Consider the following 21,147-nt stretch of genomic DNA (forward strand, 5'->3'; position numbering starts at 1 on the left):
TTTTCTTGTGATCTTGACATAACAAAAGTTGTTTTCTTGTGATCTCGACATAATAGCTATTTTCTTATGACCACGAGTATCGACATAAACACCTGACCCCGTTATCAGATAGCAGAATTAGTTAAATTGCACCTTAGCCTATTAGGAGCACTATACTTTTGCTATAGATTAATAACATAAAAAAGTCAAATACACAAATATCATAAAGTTACTTCTGTTTCAAGAATAAATAAAGCATGAAATGATGTCATCAAATAATGACGACAATCACATCAAACCATGTTGAAAAATGACATAACATGTAAATAAAATATTAATAAGTTGTATATACATTATTATCATCCTATTATTTCATTATAACCGGTGACCTTTAAGAAAGGAGACCCCGGAACTCTGACAACAGAATGAAAATATACAGTTTTACAAAACAAAATGAAAATAATTCATAATTATTCATATTATTATTATTCATTATTTTATTTGTTTTTAAATACACAAGAAAACAAACACTTGTTATGTCGAGATCACAAGAAAATTAATTCTATATCACAAGGAAAAAAAAAGATAAAAAAATGCATGGCCCCTTAGGGCTTCTATAGCTCTCTGATGAACCACAACTGAAGAAATGTGAAAGATGCTTGATTATGCACTGCCAGGATGCTATAGGGCAGGGGTACTCAAGTTCAGAGGCCATAAAATGCAAAGGGCCATAAATTACTTAACTTGCTCTAACATGTGTATTCTGTTATGTTCTGTTTTGGTTTCGTTTTCACTGTTTGCTCTGCTTCCATTTGCCTGTGTTCATATAGTTCCCATGGTTGCTCATTAACTCTCTAGTTTGTTGCTATGGTTAATCAATGATTATTAGATTCTTTTCACCTGTGTTCATCTAGTTCCCTTAGTTCCTTGAATTTATATCCCTGTATTTCAGTTCATTGTTGTCAGCTCTCGTTAAAGTTAATGTGTAAGTCTGGTTTGTGTTATCTCCTATGTATTCCTGCGTTCTGAGCGATTTTTGATTATCTAATAAAGATTATTTGCGTATATGACCAGCATTAACGTGACAAAAGAACTGACCTTACAGAAATGGACTTATTGGCCATCCAGCTGCTCTTTTCAGAACAAAATCAGCGTGCGCTAAAGGACCACATGAGAGACTTTTTACATCTGCCATGCCTCATGAACTTTACACTAGCCTTAGCGAGGGATCCAAGGCACGCCTGCCTGGTGTAGGTCCTCGAAAGACATTTGCCGTGTTTGTGGAGTGGGTGCTGGTGAACTGCAGGTCTGCGTTCACCACCTGCATCAAGGAAGTCGTCACCAGCCCGCTCCAGACCCAGAGCCCAGCCAGCCACTGCTCACACACTACACGGAGCGGACACCAGAGCCCACCGCAGACAGTGAGTCCGAGCCTGCCTCGATGCACCAGCCAGTAAAGAGGACTGAGCCAACCATCGCCCCGGAGCCTGAGCCACACAGTGAGTCCGACCAGGTGCGTGAGCCAGCAACACCGCACGTCCCAGTGGATGTGCTCGTTAAGTTCTTGATCATGGAGGAAAGCCCCACCCACATTCCTGCCATTGAGGGTGAGCAGTTCTCCCGTCACGCTGGTACCACCCAGCTCGAAGTTTCCTGTGTTCCCCTGGTTCCGCCTAGCTCGAAGTCTCCTGTGTCTCCACTGGTTCTGCCCAGCTTGATGTCTCCTGCATCTCCACTGGTTCCGCCCAGCTCAAAGTCTTCTGTGTCTCCACTGGTTCCGCCCAGCTTGAAGTCTCCTGTGTCTCCAGAGGTCCCACCCAGCCTCCCTCTCCTGCCTCCCCTTCCAAAGCCAGCTAGTCCATCGGCCCAATCTCTGCTGGTTCCTGTCAGTTACCCAGCTCCTCCCTGGTTTCCTCAACTATGCTGCGTGGATGCGCATTGGGTCTTCTGGTCACCAGCTCTCCTAGTCAAGAGGATCCCCTGGCTCCGCCTCCAGCCTCGAAGCCCACCACTCCACCTCGGCTTGTCGAACTGTCGGCTCCACCTTGGCTCCTTCCTCCCTCAGCTCCACCTGGGACTATCGTCCTTGCGGCTTCACCGGGCTCCCTCATCCCTCCGGCTATACTATTTAAGTATATACTAATTGAGTTTGTCTTGCTATATTCGTAATGCAAAACAAGTCATTCATACTCATACAGAGTATGAAAAAAAAATCTCAAAATGCATAAAGCACACAGTAAGCACGGGGTGAAAATGATCTTGGTTCTGTCAATTGCAAACATAGAACAGAAAAGTGACAGGGAGAGTGTTTTTCATGATGCCTGGGTCACTTAAACACTGCAGAGTTTGGTAAACCTGCACCCACAGTACTTAACAGAACACCCGACCCATTATCTGACAGTAAAACTAATTTATTTCTGTACTCGACCCAAATGACAAGGCTGCGACCTGAATGGCACCAGCATTAAAATGTGGATATCTCTCTTGAAACTCTGCAGTCTATGCGTGGCCATTGCTCTTAACAGCGCAAAAAAATAAAATAAAATAAAAAAACTTTGATTCGAATTGTGAGTAGATTATATACAGAAAGTGAGCAAAGAGCGACCCTATAAAAAAATCTTACTTATAAAAGACGCTTACTTCAATTTCATCAATTCAGCGGCTGGCTATAATGCTCAACCGCATTTAAATGACACAAACAAAAGTCATGCTGTCTAATATTTGCGCTACTTTTGAGTGCAAAATAAAATAAAAATACATTCATATTTAGGATGAAGCAGGCTACAAAATGAATGCAGACAGGCCGCCTGTTGATTACCACTGCTATAGGGTATTATAGGCAGTTGTCAGTTGCTAAGGTTTTCAGAGTGTTTTTTAGAGCATTGCAATAAAGATTCTAGGGTGGTTACCAACTGGAGCTTGCACTTTTCATCCTTCTTTGTCAATGATTTCATATATAGTAAAAAAGAAGTTGATGTAATTGCAATGACAGGTGTGTTTTTGGGACTGAACCGGGATCAGACCAGAGTCTGTCTAAGAGCGAGGTCTGTCTCTAAAGCCATCAACACTTGCTGATATGTTGTTCGATACTTTTGCTGACAGTGGAGCAGTGCGTCCATCATCACCAGCGAGTTACGGAAAACACGGGCAGGACAGATCCGTTCTCCAGCTGTCTGTGATGAGCGCATATAGATATGTAATGTGTGTGTGTGTGTAACCAGGTCGGTAGTCTAAACACATTGAAGATGATCCCAACTCAAGAGATCTTGACCTTCACAACTGCATATAACAATTAAATTTAGGATACCATTTTGAAACTGTAACTTGCAAATCAGTGACTCATTTAAATGATTTTATTTTACAATTTTATAATAATTGTGTCTATATAATGTTTACTGCATGAAAATGACAATCACACATGGTTTTAAATTTTATTTTCTAGGACTGTCGATTAATTAAAAAAACAATATGTACACGTTTCTGTAATTAAACACAATTGATTGCAATTATAACATTAAAATTTGTAAACAAATATATTTTCACACTGAATCACACAATTTATGTATAAACAATATAAAGACAGAATTTTAAATATTTGATATTTTTAATAATTGTTTAATGGCATCTTATGAAGACCAGTGTCACTGATATCAGTACAGATACTTAAGTCTCTATGAAATTGATACTTTTAATATCTTGGGATAAAATTAATAATTACAGATATCCATTATTACAGTATAATTGAAAGCCAGGCCTAAACTGCAAATGATCAGGGGCCGTATTCACAAAACATCTTAAGGCTAAAAGTAGCTCCTAAATTGTCGATTTAGGAGAAACTCTTAAAAATAATGGGTGTGTCAGTCCTAATTTAGGACTCCTAAATTTTTTGCTCTAAGAGTATTTCACAAAGTATTTTAGCGCTAAAACTAGCTCTTAAACCTGTGAAACGTTAAGAGTAGTCAAGAGGACTCCTAAGTCACTAAGACCAAATCACAAACAATCCTAATCCACCTAAAGACACTGTACACCATTGAGGCAATAGCGACAAAGCTGGGTGCTGCACCTTTTCTTCATAAATGCAATACATATTTGATTTATGGAATACAATAAAATGCCAAAAATAAATCTTCTATAAATAAATAAATATATTAATGTACTATTACCTGTGGCAGTTGTTTTCACGGGTTCACACTTACAAATGATCGAATAGAGTATATATATATATATATATTGGTGGAGGGATGCAGAAAACTGTCGAGGTAAGGCGAGTCGGCTCTCGTCTGTGTATATATTCCTCCACTTGAGCCGATTAGATAGACCGTTTGAACGCGCTCCTCCAAAACTTTGTTTATAAAGCATCATTTGTCACTTGAATTCTGCAATCGCTTGAGACGCAGACATGTAAGAGGTGGACAATTAATTGAACATATACTAGTTCATTTTGTGACACTTAGCCTACATTTTAAAATCTTTATTTCAATATGGCAACATTTTTATAAAAAAAAAAAACTTTCTTTGAATATGGCAACATTTGTATTTTAAAACCTTTATTTGAATATGGAAACATGATATCTCGTTCTACAATATCCCTATGATTAAATCGCTGACAGAGACTTCTCCCCCATCAGTCAATCACTGTGGGCATAGTTAGTAAGCGTGTTGACATCATCCATAGCAACGAGGTCAACCCCGTCCTTACTCTTAGCTTAAGACTTTTCTCTATTCCTTAGTAAAAGTTTGTCTCAGCAGCTTTGTGAATAGGTTTTAAGAGAAAACTCTTAGCTAAGAACTTTTACTGCTATTTAGGAGAACTCTTAGTGGTAAGATAAAATGTTTTGTGAATACGGCCCCAGATTTAAATACATGCATGGTTTCAATTTATTTATTTAAAGCTTTTTAAGTCACAAACATTATTTTGATGAGTTCTGTTGACATAATAATGTTGATCATTACATCAACTTAATATTGTGTGTAATATAAACTGTCATTTTTGTGGTAAGTGATATTTTAATTATTATTATTATGATCATTATTATTATATTATTATTATTGATCATTATTATAAATTGTAATAACTTAATGAAATTGTCTTGATAACTATGAAAATTGGGCAGTGGATTTCTAGTTCCCAGCATGCCTTTCATAGGACCAGATAAGCAAAATAAAATTTATTTGAAATTAAGTGTTATGTGCATTTTGTAAACGGAAATACACGTATAATGCCGTTATGACATTTAAAAGAGTTTCTGTTATATTGAAGTTTCTGTGGTTACCAATTGTTCTGAAAACTAGTAATTGTGGTTAGGATGTGTGTGGCTACATGAAGGAATATACTATATTGACCATCTTAGCAATAACTGTGCTAATGCCAGTGACAAGTAATATCTTACTTTTTCAGTGCATTTACATACTAAATAAGATACATATAGCATATGCAATGATAGCTGTTCATTTGAATTGAAATGGATAAGATTCATTGGTTTCAGGGCCACAACTGGATTTTGTTGAAATTAGATTAGGAACAACTTAATTTTTCTGACTAATCAACTTAAATGGTCATGAAACCCTAAACTAAAGAAACTTCTGAGATTTTAACAGAGATATGAGTGTTTAACATCACGGAAGCAAATGTTATCATCCATAAGTTTGTTTTTGTGGCAACATCATAGGACATGACATTTGTACACATCTTGTACTATATTAGGCTAGTACATTGATGACTCATTGGTGTCTCATATATTCATGAGACTGCATGTCATTATCCTATTAGAAGATGACTCACTTAATCATGACAGTATGCACAAATTGTGAATAGGTTAAAGGGTTAGTTCACCCAAAAATGAAAATTCTGTTATTTATTACTCTTCCTCATGCCGTTCCACACCCGTAAGACCATTGTTACTCTTTGGAATGCAAATTAAGATATTTTTGTTGAAATCCGATGGCTCTGTGAGGCCTTCATAGCCAGCAATGACATTTCCTCTCTTAAGATCCATAAAGGTACTAAAAATATTTAAATCAGTTCATGTGACTACAGTGGTTCAATATTAATACTATAAAGTGACGAAAATATTTTTGGTGCGCCATTTGGGACAGGGCCCAAATGACCGTTTCATTGTAGTGGGTGTAACTTGAGGTAGGGGGCATAATTAGTAGGAACGTGGTTTGTAGTACGGCAGGATGCAGTCGGACACACTTGGTTTATGTCGCAAATGATAAGCTTGCAGTTTGTTGGTTGAACATAATTTCAATATTAGTCATGAATTGAACAGATTGACGCAAACTGTTGTTAATTTTTTGTTGAGTCAAAAGATTTGTTTTTAAAGTGTAAATTTGTTTTGATTTGTTTTAAAGTGAAAATACCAGGGGTATTTTCATGTTCAAAAGGTTCATAACATGGTTTCAAAAATTGCAAACCTCATAAAAACATGAACAGAAACAATAATAGTTTGATTCTTAACATTTTCTGAGGGTTCGCTGGCTATTTGTTGAATAACACCTATTCATATAATGTGCTCAAGACGCGCAGGCTTACATGTCTGTCGTGCTGTGAGCGGGCAGTGAAGCGTCCTGCATTAGTCTGTTTCCTCTGAGCTTTAATGTGTCACTCTTCCACTTGCTTAAAGCTGGTCCAGTCTGGTTTTCCCAGTCCCAGAAGACCAAAACCCTCATAGTAATCCTGCAGAAAGCGCTCTCATCCTTCAAAACCCCTTGTTTTTCAGCAGTAGGTTAAGCGAGAACGTCACCTTCAGCATGAGAGTCTTTCTCCATCGTCTCCTGAAGACCTATGAGCTCACTGCATATTCAATATCCTCCATCATAAATCAGCGCATTAGCCATATTACTGTACATGTCGAGACAGAGATGGATATTTCTAATTTGCATTGTGTCAGCTCAAATTATCCTGTCAGAACAAGTTGTTGCACAATCATGTGGAATAAATAATAACTGTTCTGACATCTGAATCTCAAACATCACGAAAAACCATAGAAGCAACAACAACAAACAACAACAAACCTATAAAATGCAACACAGTCTCTCATGTGTCTCTGGTGATCAGCATCACAGTCTGATTTCTTGGATCTGCCTGTCATGAATTGTCATATCCAATGACCTTCTCATGTTAGTCTATGATTGTCCAGATTGGGGTCAGGGTTATGAGGTCACCTTTGTCACTGTCCCAGGAATGGATGAATGGTGATGCCAGCATCTGAGTAATGTATGGTACACCCTGGACAGGAACCCAGACATGCCAGTTAGCCAATGTGACCCTTCACCCTGTTGCTCAAACGTCCTAACACACCCAGACCGAGCTGCCAGACACCCATCAGTGGGCCAATTCATCTGAACAATGTTTACTGCGCAACGGCCTTCTTTGTCAGGCATCGAATCGGCTTTGAGTTCATGCAAACATGATGGATGAAGCATGTTCTCGCATGGCACTGGGGAAATGACCTGTTTAACTCAAGTCTAGTGCTGGAGAGGCTCGTAGACTCATGGGACGCAGGTTCTGGTCCAGGCGAAAGTGTTAAAGCACAGCTTTAATGTTTAAAGGGACAATTCACCTAAAAATGAAAATTATCCCATAATTTACTCACCCTCAAGTCATCCAAGGTGTATATGACTATATTCTTTCAGACAAACACAATCGGAGATATATTTAAAAATATCCTTGCTCCTCCACGCTTTATAATGGTTGTGAATGGGGGGCCACATTTTGAAGTAAAAAATAATGCATCCATCCATAAAAAAAAAAAAAAGTAATCCATACGGCTCCAGGGGGTTAATAAAGGCCTTATGAAGCGAAGCGATGCATTTTTGTAAGAAAAATATCTATATTTATAACTTCCGGCGGAATGAAACGATGTATGACGCAGGATGTAGGAGTAGTGTAAGCTTAGACGCCTCTCGCTGTTCAAACAAATGGGCTGGGCAACAAACTCTTACGTCGAAATCCTCTGACATTTCTCTTTAAAAATTATCGTTTTAGACTTCTAATTCATGACCGGTGTTTCGAGTAAATCATGGGATAATTTTCATTTTTGCATGAACTAACCCTTTAAAGCAGAGGTCACTAACAGGCGGACCGCGGTCCGGGTCCGGACCCAGAAGCCGTCCCGTACGGACCCGAACCAAAACAGAAGGTTATGATTTAAAACTGATTTTAATCTGACATATTTACTACAGTTATAACAAATGTTTGGTAACGTAAATATACTTACATTTGAAAGCATATTGCCCGCTAACGTCCGACATTTTTTTTTTTAATTTTTGAACAAGAGCACAGAGCTGCACGCATTGGATTGTGGGTGATTTTAGAGCACGTAGGCTACACATATGCATCCTTTCCTGTATATGGGATATTTTTCGAACGAAGGACTCAGTCCTTGTTTGAAATTCCAAGGATCCTCGACATTGGAAAAACTAAAACTACAAAAACAGTCAATAACTTCAATGTTACACACTGCATTGTCACCAAATTCAGTTCACACATCACTGCTGGTTTATACTACAACTTTGAATAATTTTTTTATAATGAAAAATATTCAATAACTTAACTAAGAAATTATGAACTTCATTATGAAAAATACATGTAATAACTTCATTGTAACACACTGTACTGTCACCAAATTCAGATCACACATCACTGATGTCTTGATAGTAGATACTACAACACTTATTTTGGAAAAATGTCAATAGTGCAGTGTATTACGGTGAAGTTATTCATTATTTTTCATAATAAAAAATACAAAAAAATAAATGCAAAAATACATTTTTCCAAAATAAGTGTTATAGTATAACCAGCAGTGGAGTGTGAAATAATTGAAAAGAGGTGTTATTTGTGTAATTTGGCTCACAAGTTATTGATACGGGAAATTCAAATCTCTGAATATGTGGCCAACTTTACTCATAGTCAGAACATGTTTAAGTTTGAACATGTACAATTTTTTGTTTATTTATTTTCTCTTATTTTGAAATGTAGCTCTATTTTATTTAGCTAATGAGAGAACATATCTACAGTTACATATATGTTCAGTTCTATTTTATGTGACAATAAATATTGTACTGAATTCATTTGATTTGACAGTCAGGAATCAATTACATGCAGATATACAACTACTAGGCTACTTATAATGTATATCATTTATATCACACTAACTAGTTAGACATTATGATCTTCCGGACCTTTGCTTCAAGAAATTTTCTCTAACTGGACCTCTTTAAATTTTAGTTGAATACCCCTGCTTTAAAGTATTAGTTCACTTTCAAATGAAAACTAGCCCAAGCTTTACTCGCCCTCAAGCCATCCTAGGTGTATATGACTAAATTCTTTCTGATGAACATAATCTGAAAAATATTAATAAATATCCTGACGCAGCCAAGCTTTATAATGGCAGTCAACAGGGTTCACGAGTATTAGCTGAAGAAAGTGTCTCCATCCACATCCACCCATCATAAATATGTGCTCCACACGGCTCCAGGGGGTTAATAAAGGCCTCCTTTATTACTGCAAAATCTGGAACCTTTTACCAATAGAAATCAGACAAGCTCCTTTAAAGGCATCTCAAGACAACTTTTCATGTTAACTTTTGATCAAGTATCTGTCTATTCAGTACTTTTGTCTTCCATAATAATTCTGTCTTTGAATTATCATCAAATTGAAAGCAAATATTGATACAAGTAATGTAATGAAGATTGAAAATTAAGCTTTGCATCACAGAAAGCATTTCAAATACATTTTTACTGTATTTTTGATCAAGTAAATTCAGCCTTGCTGAGCAGAAGAGAATGTAAAAATCTTACTGACTTACTTTTGGTAGTGTATCTACATTAATTATACTGTATATTTTTCCTTAGTATAATCTAATGCGAATTTATATATCCTTGTTTTAATATATTAAATGCTGAATCAATATAATGTATTATTATTATTACTTTAAATTTACAGATGCACAGGTCAAAACATGGAATAAACAGGAGAAGCAACCCAGTGTTTTCTCATCAGTATAAGCAGCTGTAGATGCTTAGCTGGATTATAGTACGTGATCTGCCTCTTACACTGAAGATACGGGAGAATGGGAGAGAAACTGAGCGAGAATAAGAGACGGGGGAGTAAGAACTGGATCTCACTGCCAAAGAAAACAGCTAGACTTGGGGAAAAATCAGCTCAGGATCATGCAGGTTTTACGGGAGTATCAGACACTTTAATACTTTAAGAGCAGCACTCAGTTGTTAACTGTCTCTCAGAAAACTCAAGTGGAAGTGAAGCTAAACTGTAAAGATGCCTCTGCTGTAATCAGGTCTGTGAACTGGAGGCAGTTTTGGCAGACATGTGTGAGAGTCATTCTGTATCTACCTTTCCAAGCTTTCGGACATTATTGGGAATTACTTGTGAGACACAGTGGATCGCTCTGCCCTGGAGTACAGGTGGATCGGCTCGACATGCGAGACAAAAACTTGCTCTGCATGACACTGCCATAGAGACGCTAATAAAATATCTGATGAGGGACACAAGGAATCATAAGCAGTGAAGTTTAAATTCACACACACTCTGCTCTGAGATCTGCTGCAATGACATGAGACCAGACAACATCTGTGTCTTGTGTCAAATACATGCAACCAATCATAACCTTGTGGAAATCATTATTTGTGGTGTGAAAGTCAGAGCAAACTTCCTTATGCTACCATTAAGTTATCAAAACGTTATTTCTGAATGTTCAGAGACTTTTAAATGTAGAAACGTTTTTTCTTGGTTATGTGAATGTTAAGGGAACATTCCATTTTATCATTCTTTAAACATTATGTTCTTTGAACATTCACAGGCTACGCCTACAAACTGCTCCTCATCCACACTGAAAACGCTTAAATCACCTTACTGCGTATGTGTAAAACATACTTAAAGCTCACGAGTTGTAGACCCAGGTGAAAAAAGTACATTTCTATAATGTACTTAAAGTGCTCTTTTTTCGCACACTAATTTTGTACTTAATATACTAAAAATTCTTCTTTAATACTACTTAAGATAATCTTAAGAACATCCAAGTGTACTCAACTGTGCTATTTTGAGACAGCATGAAATATGAACTAAAATGTGCTTTTAATATACTATCTCTGTATTAAAAAAATATATTTCGTTACCACTTGTAGTACACTATGGGTTCAAATGTACTATAAGTAGCATCTAAATGCATTTTTTAAATACAGAGATAGTATATTAAAAGCACATTTAAGTTCATATTTCATGCTGTCTCAAAATAGCACAGTTGAGTACACTTAGATGTTCTTAAGTAGTACTAAAGAAGCATTTGTAGTATATTAAGTACAAAATTAGTCCATGAAAATAGAGCACTTTAAGTACATTATAGAAGTGTACTTTTTTTCACCTTGGGAGAGAGCAGACAATAAAATTCTCACACTATTCTTCTGCCGCGATCATTTTATTCGTATAATATTGCAACACTCAGTATTGCACTCAAAATTGGGTTGAAAACGCAACTGTCATTATATTTTGCCACACAGGACAGCAAATGAGAGTAAATTCTCTGTCATCTTTGCAAGAGTGTAATACAAAGATGCTACAAAGGAGAATTTATCTTCAGCAATACTTTTAATGTAAATAGCAGGCACAACAATGCCGGGTATAACTATAGATATCTATTGGTACAATATGCGTCACATGACTGAACATGCGTCATTGAAAAAATGTGAAAATGGTGTTTTCAAATGTATCCATTTTGGAGAGCTTTTTTAAACAAAAGCTCTGTTTTTCTTGAGAAAAACACCGTCTCAGTGTGAACAGTAGGCCAAAATGGAGAGAAAAGATGCATTTTCAAACAAAAACGTATTAGTGTAGACAAGGCCTTAAAGGTGCCCTAGATTCAAAAATTGAATTTACCTCGGCATAGTTAAATAACAAGAGTTCAGTACATGGAAAAGACATACAGTGAGTCTCAAACTCCATTGTTTCCTCCTTCTTATATAAATCTAATTTGTTTAAAAGACCTCCGAAAAACAGGCGAATCTCAACATAACACCGACCGTTACGTAACAGTCGGGATCATTAATATGTACGCCCCCAATATTTGCATATGCCAGCCCATGTTCCCAACATTATGAAAGGCATTAGACAAGGGCAGAACGTCTGAATGTGCACAGCTGAATCAACAGACTAGGTAAGCAAAAAATGGCAGATGGAGCAATAATAACTGACATGATTCATGATAACATGATATTTTTAGTGATATTTGTAAATTGTCTTTCTAAATGTTTCGTTAGCATGTTGCTAATGTACTGTTAAATGTGGTTAAAGTTACCATCGTTTCTTACTGTATTCACGGAGACAAGAGCCTTCGCTATTTTCATTTTTAAAACACTTGCAGTGTGTATAATGCACAAACACAACTTCATTCTTTATAAATCTCTCCAACAGTGTAGCATTAGCCGTTAGCCATGGAGCATAGCCTCAAACTCATTCAGAATCAAAGTAAACATCAAAATAAACACTGTACTTACGCGATTAGACATGCTGCATGACAAACACTTTGTAAAGATCCATTTTGAGGGTTATATTAGCTGTTTGAACTTTTTTTATGTTGTTTAAAGCAAGCGCAAGCTCTTGGGGCGTGGAGCACGAGATTTAAAGGGCCACACACCCTGAATCAGCTCATTTCTAATTATGCCCCAAAATAGGCAGTATTCATCATTTGTACATACAGTGTACAACTTAAACTAAAATTGAAATCAAAAACCAATTTAAAATATGAATAGTTCTGTCATGAAACTCTAAATGGCGCAGGCTGAGGGGTTCTAACAAAAGCTGATGATATGTACAGTGTTAACTATGTGGCACAAGCTAATTGGTTCATTTTGCCTCTGCAGCCAATGAGGTTGCTGCTCACAACATTTAAATAGCTAGTTAGTAGGGGTGTAATGATACCCTCATGTCAGGATTCGATACATATCACGATACTGAACTCACGATACAATATTATTGCGATTCTCCAAGACATATGGTAAAAGGTTGAAAAAAACCTTTGATTAAAATGCTAAATTAGGTATTAGATTGAGGGTGGAAATTAATAGGCTTGGACTAGGTGCTGGTAACCGAATGCACAGGGCAATGGTGCAAATGGGGCAAACAGAGTTCATCTAAAACCCTCCCCCTTCCCCAGCTCCACCTGTATAGATCTGCTATGGGTAATTGATTTACCTATGCTATTTGTGCAGCAGCAGTATGTCTTACATACTCGCAGCAGCATATTGGCATATGTATTAGCAGTAGCAAGTTCCTGTACTCTGCAGCAGCAGCAGCAGCAGCAATAATCTACAACAACAGCAATAATCAACAGCAGCAGCAATTCAGCAGCAGCAACAGGATCATAGCATATCTATTCTGTCAAGACCAAATACATTAACATTGTCATATCCATTGCCATGATAAAACCTTCAGAGAGTTGTCATGATAGAAATAATACTAAAATAACACTGGTTCCTTTCTCTAGAAACATCTCCAAATCAAAGCCCTCAGTGTGTAAACAGACGAGAGGAGATCAGTGGTGACGTTACCTTGCGGGGCAGGGCTGCGTGTTACAGGACACCACACCGGTGGATGGCCGAGTTCGAGAGTTACAGTAAGACGTGTTCACCTGAACTCTTAGATCTTTGTAGCAGGATGATTTAGTGACCATCTGACCTGAGGAACCAACACAAACAACATAAGTCAATTTATCACGTAAATGTAGTTTTTACCAGGTGAAAATCTGTGCTAACACAAGATTTATACATGAATATAACATGAATTTATAACATGAATCCACAGCTGATATGAACAAACTGCTCATAAAACCTTGTCCTGTGACATCATGAACTCAAGGAAAGTTTAATGTATATAGAGTTACGCTTGAGAAAAGACTGAGCAAAAGTGTTCAATAATGCTATTACAGTAGGTTTCACACAGATCATTTGGACTGATTATGAATGCATTTACACCTGTAATTAATGAAAAAGAGCAATAGGTTTTGCAGGACTCCTTAAAAAGAAGTACACTGTAGCATACTGTAACGGTTATGTTCTGTTTTATTGTCATTGGTTTTTGGTTTTCCCTGTTTTGTTTTTTTTTTGCCTGTGATGTGTCCCTAGTTAGTTCCTAGTTCTGTTCATTTTCTCTCCCTGTGTATTTAAACCCTGAGTTCTGTCTGTTCATTGTCCCATGGCGTCTTTAGCAATGTGATGATCTCCTGAGTGTTCCTGTTTGGATGTGTTGAAAAATGCTTTTGTTTTATTCCTCATCTTCATGAGAGCATTACAACCACCAACTGTGACACATATTACAGAAATTATATATTTTTACTTAAAGGGACTATCATGCTAACACACTGAAGTACTACGGTGGCCCAGTAGTGCACAACACAACGAAATTAAAAAAGCAAACATAAGTTCACAACACAACAGAATCGAGCCACAACACAACGGAATAAAGCCACAACACAACGAAATCGAGCCACAACACAACGGAATAAAGCCACAACACAACGAAATCGAGCCACAACACAACGGAATAAAGCCACAACACAACGGAATCAAGCCACAACACAACGGAAATGCTCCCGACCACTAGGGGGCTCTCAGAGCTCGGTAAAGTTAGTTTTCCTTGCCACTGTTCTATAGAGTCGGCAGTAATATCAATACCACGATTAGTTTAAACAGTATGTAACCACTGCATATCGACATGAAATATTAATTCAATATCACCTACGTGCAAAATAGCTTCATATTTAGGCCTATACTTGTGAATGATTTGACGCGCTACCACGGCGCATGATGAAGGGAACGTCTGCCAATCCCACTAAGTGGTTAAAACGTATAATTTGTATTCATTAAAATTACTTTTAACATTTAAAAACAGACATATTCAAATTCCAAAGCTTGTCAGTATTACCAACAGGAACTAACAACCTTTGGAATTTGAACATGTCTGTTTTTAAATGTTAAAAGTAATTTTAATGAATACAAATTATACGTTTTAACCACTTGGTGGAACTGGCAGACGTTCCCTTCATCATGATTCGTGGTATCGCGTCAAATCATTCACAAGTATAAATATGAAGCTATTGTGAACGTAGTTGATTTTTAATTAATATACCATGTCGATATACAATGCTTACATACTTAAAACTAATCATGGTATTGATATCTTTGTAAAACTGTCGACTTTATAGAACAGTGGCAAGGAATAGTAATATTACCTAGCTCTGAGAGCCCCCAAGTGGTCGGGAGCATTTCCGTTGTGTTGTGGCTTGATTCCGTTGTGTTGTGGTTTAATTCCGTTGTGTTGTGGCTTATTCCGTTGTGTTGTGGTTTAATTTTGTGTTTTGTGGCTTGATTCCGTTGTGTTGTGGCTTGATTCCGTTGTGTTGTGGCTTATTCCGTTGTGTTGTGGTTTAATTCCGTTGTGTTGTGGCTTATTCCGTTGTGTTGTGGCTTTATTTCGTTGTGTTGTGGCTTGATTCCGTTGTGTTGTGACTTGATTCCGTTGTGTTGTGGCTTATTCCGTTGTGTTGTGGTTTAATTCCGTTGTGTTGTGGCTTGATTTCGTTGTGTTGTGGCTTGATTCCGTTGTGTTGTGGCTTGATTCCGTTGTGTTGTGGCTTATTCCGTTGTGTTGTGGTTTAATTCCGTTGTGTTGTGGCTTGATTCCGTTGTGTTGTGGCTTGATTCCGTTGTGTTGTGGCTTATTCCGTTGTGTTGTGGTTTAATTCCGTTGTGTTGTGGCTTGTTTCCGTTGTGTTGTGGCTTTATTTCGTTGTGTTGTGGCTTGTTTCCGTTGTGTTGTGAACTTATGTTTGCTTTTTTAATTTCGTTGTGTTGTGCACTACTGGGCCACCGTAAAGTACACTTTTAAAAACTTTTAAAAGTGTGCTTTTAAAACTTTTAAAAATTGCTCTTTATAATAATATCAGATTAAGAGTTTTACTTTAAAGTACATTTTAAAACATTGTTTTAATAATAATCATTTGCCAGTGGGTCAGAATATGCACTCTTAAAGGATCAGTTCACTTTCAAATGAAAATTAGCCCAAGCTTTACTCGCCCTCAAGCCATCCTAGGTGTATATGACTTTCTTCTTTCTGATGAACATAATTGAAGAAATATTAATAAATATCCTGATGCATCCGAGCTTTATAACGGCAGTTAAGAGGGTTCACGAGTATGAGCTGAAGAAAAAACTTCCATCCACAACCATCCATCATAAACATACTCCACACTAGGGCTGGACGATTATGGCCTAAAATCAAAACCTCGATTAATTGAACATTTTACCTCGATTATTTTATTTATTTATTTTTTTTGTTTTTGCCCTCATAGTTCACTGACAAGGTTTGTACTGTAAATAGCCTATGATTGACTATTAAGGTGGGATATTTTTTTTTCCTGTTGAAAGAGTGATCTGACATCATAGCTCACTATCAGCAGTTAGGCTATTTTATCTATGGTTTGTAACATTTCTTACAGGTTTCTGCTCGTTGTTAGTCATACCGTCTCTCTATTAATTGTGAAGCTGTGGGTTGTAAATAGTTCCTTCAAAAGTAGAAAAAATAGATACTATAACTTTCTTTTTTTAAAGTTTCTAAGCTATTTTAGTGATAAATCACAGGACAGCGCTGACAACAAGTTTCTGCGTTCCTCTGTGTGCGCGCGATCTTCACGTTTTGCCCAGCTGTTTGTGTGAGTGTTCGTGCCACATGCAGCTGCGCGAGCGCGCCATAGATATATGTTTAAATCTATGCGAGCGCGGTAGCTCGATATAATAATACACATCCGATCGTCTACGCTCGAATGTCCAAACCATAAAACAAATACAACTGACAAAGTTTAGTGAAGACGCAAGGCGCAAGGCGCAAGGCGCAAGGCGCAAGGCTCACTGCTCGCGCGCCATCACTATGTGTTGAACCGGCGTTCACCTCCGTGTTTTGCTTTTATGCCACTGACTGGACGGGGCGGAGTCACGCGGCTACACGCAAATTTACGCAGTTATGTTTTTAAGGGGGAAGTATTAACAGGATTAAAAAACCGAAATAACCGGCATGGGAAAATTACGTCGGTTAGAGGTTCTGAATTTCGGTTTCGATTACTTTTCGATTAATCGTCCAGCCCTACTCCACACGGCTCCGGGGTGTTATTAAAGGCCTTCTGAAGCGAAGCGGTGCGTTTGTGTATAAAAATATCCATATTTAAACAAGTTATGAAGCCAAATATCAAGCTTCCGCCAGACCGCCTTCCGTATTCAGCGTAAGCAGAAAGTGTAAACCTCTCGAATTTCACAAAGCTAACGCTACGTCCTATGCTTTCCCCAGTGGCGGCTACTGGTCTGTCAGAGAGGGGAAGCTCATTTTCGGCCTACATCATAAAATTGTCTATTTATTTAAAAGTAAATTCTGCCCTACGTTCCTTTTCAAGAAAATGGTCTGTGACCCTGTCGTACCAACTAGGAGTCTTTTCAAGTGACTTGACCAGTGTCCTCTCAATGGCCAGCAGAGCTAGGCTGCTTAAACGGCCTTGGCCCATTGTGTTTCGGGTGTAGGACTTGAGTCGCTTTAAACAGGAGAAGCTCCTTTCTACACCTGCAGATGTAGCTCCAATTGTTGCCACTAATGAGAACAGTTTGTAAAGCTGAGGCATTGCACTGTCCAACTCCATGTCTTTAAGGAACACCAAGTAATCACAAAGTCAAAGTTAGACAGATCTCCAAACCCCACCTTTGACCAAACAACACATCCGTGAGATGGTTTCATCAAGAGGCATGGCCAGCAGTACATTTTATTTGTCACAGCACTTCCAGTCAGCCAGCTAACTTTGTCATACCAGGAGAGCTGAAAAGACCTGTTATTTTTCCCTATCTTTTGCACTAAATCATCAATCATGTCATGTCAAATCATGTTTAATTCTAAGTTTTTCCTCGTAAGGAACACTTTCAAATGGCTTCGCCAAAATCAGGTCGACAATATTAGCACCGTCTGCCATCGTGCGCAGTTTCACCCACGACGCTAGCCTAGCCTACTAACGTTATATGAATGAATGAATGAATGAATGAATGAAGGAATGAATGAATGAACGATCTAAAAAAAAAATATTAAACTCTGTAAAACTGAAACAAGGAATGTGGTGTATAATTGTGTGAAATGTATGATGAAAATCAAGCAATTTCGCCAAGCAAATATCAAAGAAATAGGTTGCAGCAGTTTTTATTTTGGCTGAACTTGAGAAATCCGCGATGGGACTGAGCGCGAATAGCTTCAGTGATTCCTTATAGTACAGAATCGCTGTCAGTCAAAAGGAGATGCAGTCTTTCGACAGACCCTCCAATCATCATGCAGAAGCTCGGAGTCCGGGCCAGCCCACTTCCCATTCACCCCCAGAGACGCTGAGCGTCCGTGGGTGGGACATAATCGCAGCGTTTATCCAATGACCGTCTAGTTTCGTCTAGAAGCGCTGAAAAAAACCGTTCAAAGCAGCCCCATTGAAGTCAATGGACGCTGGGCTTCAATAGGGAAATGCACTGTGACGCTGCGGGAATGTATGAGAAGGAAATCGAGTCAGCCGACCTGCTATATGTAACTGATTCTGAATGAACTCGTCTTTGAGATGAACGTTTTCTAACGCATTTTTAGTCAATAAAATGTTAATAGTCTTGCAGTCTTAAAGAAATCGCCACTGGCTTTCCCTATTCAACTTACGGAAAAAGTGTAATTGACGCTACGCCAGTGTACACTTTCTTCGTAACTTGTATACTCATATTTTCGTTTGAAAGTGAACTAATCCTCTAAGAGTGCATATTTTGACCCACTGGCAAATGATTATTATTAAAACTATGTTTTAAAATGTACTTTAAAGTAAAACTCTTAATTTGATATTATTATAAAGAACACTTTTTAAAAGTTTTAAAAGTACACTTTTAAAAGTGTACTTCAGTGTGTTAGCGTGATAGTCCCTTTAAGTACACATAAGTGGCATTTTATTTAATTATATTATTATATTAAGTACAATGTTATATCTGCAAGTACAGTTTTTAAGTACACTACAAATGCAGATTAATCAATAATTTTTCAAAAGGGATTACAGGCTGAAATTGATTCATTATAAAATGTGTCTGATTCATGAAAAAAAGTCACTCAGGACTGCTTTTGTGAAATGAATCTGATTCTGATTCATTGAAAAGGTCTGATTCAAATGAACAAATCTGTTGACAAATCTGATATTGATGCTTCTGTCATGAACTCTTATGAATGTGCCAAGTAGAGCTACGAGAGATGTCTCGATTTTCAATGAATAATGATTTAAAATAGTAGAGCAGACGCTTGCAACGCCCAGGTCATGGGTTTTATTTTCAGGGAATGCATGAACCTTTCAAATGAACTACCTTGAATGCAATGCAAGCTAAATCTGCCAAATGCATAAATGTAAATGTAATTCCTCATGCGACAATAAATATAAAGATTCAAGTCAGATTTGTTTTCTGTGCATATTCATTTTATAATCAGTAATCAGTGCATATGAATGATTGTAGGTGTATTGCAATAATCAGGGCATCATCATGATCTTGATCTAGACCAGAATAACAGTGTTTAAAGGGATAGTTCACCCAAAAATGAAAATTTGATGTTTATCTGCTTACCACCAGGGCATCCAAGATGTAGGTGACTATGTTTCTTCAGTAGAACACAAATGATGATTTTTAACTCCAACCGTTGCGGTAAACCGAACAGTATCATAATTTTTTACCTCTAAAACACCACTATGTCCAACTGCCCTCCACATCCGGTGTGTGAGGTCTGAATGCGCTCTGACAACGGAAGTGATGTCTCGCACTCATTGAAGCAAAGCGCGAAAGATCACTTCCATCATCAGAACGCGTTTTTGACCTCACTAACAGGAAGTGGAGGGCAGTTGGACATAGTGGTGTTTTAGAAGTAAAAAATTATATAAATACTGTTCGGTTTCTTGCACAAACCGATCGTTTCGTGTCTTAGGACATCAATGTGTCGTCACGAGCCGCAGGGTTTAATTAGATTTGTCTGTGCATGTTTTTTTTACCGACGAAGTTCCCACTGACATGCATTATACGACTGACAGACTGCAACGGTTGGAGTTAAAAATCATCATTTGTGTTCTACTGAAGAAACAAAGTCACCTACATCTTAGATGCCCTGGGGGTAAGCAGATAAACATCAAATTTTCATTTTTGGGTGAACTATCCTCCCCTTTAGCATAACCTGATATTGCTGAGTTCAACATGTTCCTGGGTCAACATTTTTGTTGATCCTGGAACAACATTCAAATCAACCGGGGCGTGATTTGAGGGACAAGTTTACAGATTATGTCAAGTTTAGGCTTAAAATCATGAATTGGTACTTCTACATCAGTGTTATTCATCTATCATTTCCCTCTGATTTTTGGGATAACTTATGGGTAGGGTTAGGTTTAGGGGTAGGAATAGGGTTAAGACTAAATTTTCAGACTAGAATGTTGTTCCAGGATCAACAAAATATGTTGACCCAGGAACGCATCTAACTCAGCAATATCAGGACGTGCATCCCTTTAAGTGTTTCACAGATTAGCATTTGACTGCAGTATAAGGTCTGGCCTAAACATCTGGCCATAATCATCTACTAGCAGCACGTTCTGTTCAGATGGAGACAGTACCTCCTGCACAGGTGGCTGAGCACTGCGAGCGAATGATGGCCCACGTGTAGTTGTGTTTCGGCTGGCTCCGTCTCTCTGTATGGTCTTTGGTCAGTGTGTACTCCCACTGAATGCCTGGGTTCCAGCCCTGCATGAGAACCTGTGCAAGGAGAAACATACAGGACCTAATGAACACCATAGAAAAAAAAAAAAATAATTCACACAAATATTCTTATTTAATTTCTTGAGGACAATGAGGACACTGACTCCTTTGTTTTACGACAGAACACCTCCCACATGCTGTATCGCTGAACAATGTCTCCTGCTATCAGAACATTTCACATTCAAATGTGTTAAATGCAGGTCATTTTTAACCATAATTCCATTTTGTACATGATTTGTCTGCATGATATAAGAGCCAGTTACTGTACATATAAAAGTCCACAAAATAAAGAAAAGGAAAGATCTTTTAAAATTTGAAGTTAATACA

At 37.8% G+C, this 21,147-nt stretch overlaps 1 protein-coding gene across 2 annotated transcripts in view; it reads right to left on the reverse strand.

The window, feature by feature from the left end:
- The window catches only part of LOC125242943 (A disintegrin and metalloproteinase with thrombospondin motifs 16), a 110,831-nt gene that overhangs the window by 18,220 nt on the left and 71,464 nt on the right, over nucleotides 1–21,147 (reverse strand). For both annotated transcript variants that reach the window (XM_048152072.1, XM_048152073.1), the window contains exons 17-18: nucleotides 20,679–20,817; nucleotides 13,546–13,672 (exon numbers count right to left, since the gene is read on the reverse strand). In XM_048152072.1, the coding sequence (XP_048008029.1) occupies nucleotides 13,546–13,672; nucleotides 20,679–20,817 (266 nt within the window). The remainder of the gene's footprint in view (nucleotides 1–13,545; nucleotides 13,673–20,678; nucleotides 20,818–21,147) is intronic.

This window comes from Megalobrama amblycephala, linkage group LG13 (genome assembly GCF_018812025.1).
Source record: "Megalobrama amblycephala isolate DHTTF-2021 linkage group LG13, ASM1881202v1, whole genome shotgun sequence".
In the NCBI taxonomy this organism is placed as follows: Eukaryota; Metazoa; Chordata; class Actinopteri; order Cypriniformes; family Xenocyprididae; genus Megalobrama; species Megalobrama amblycephala.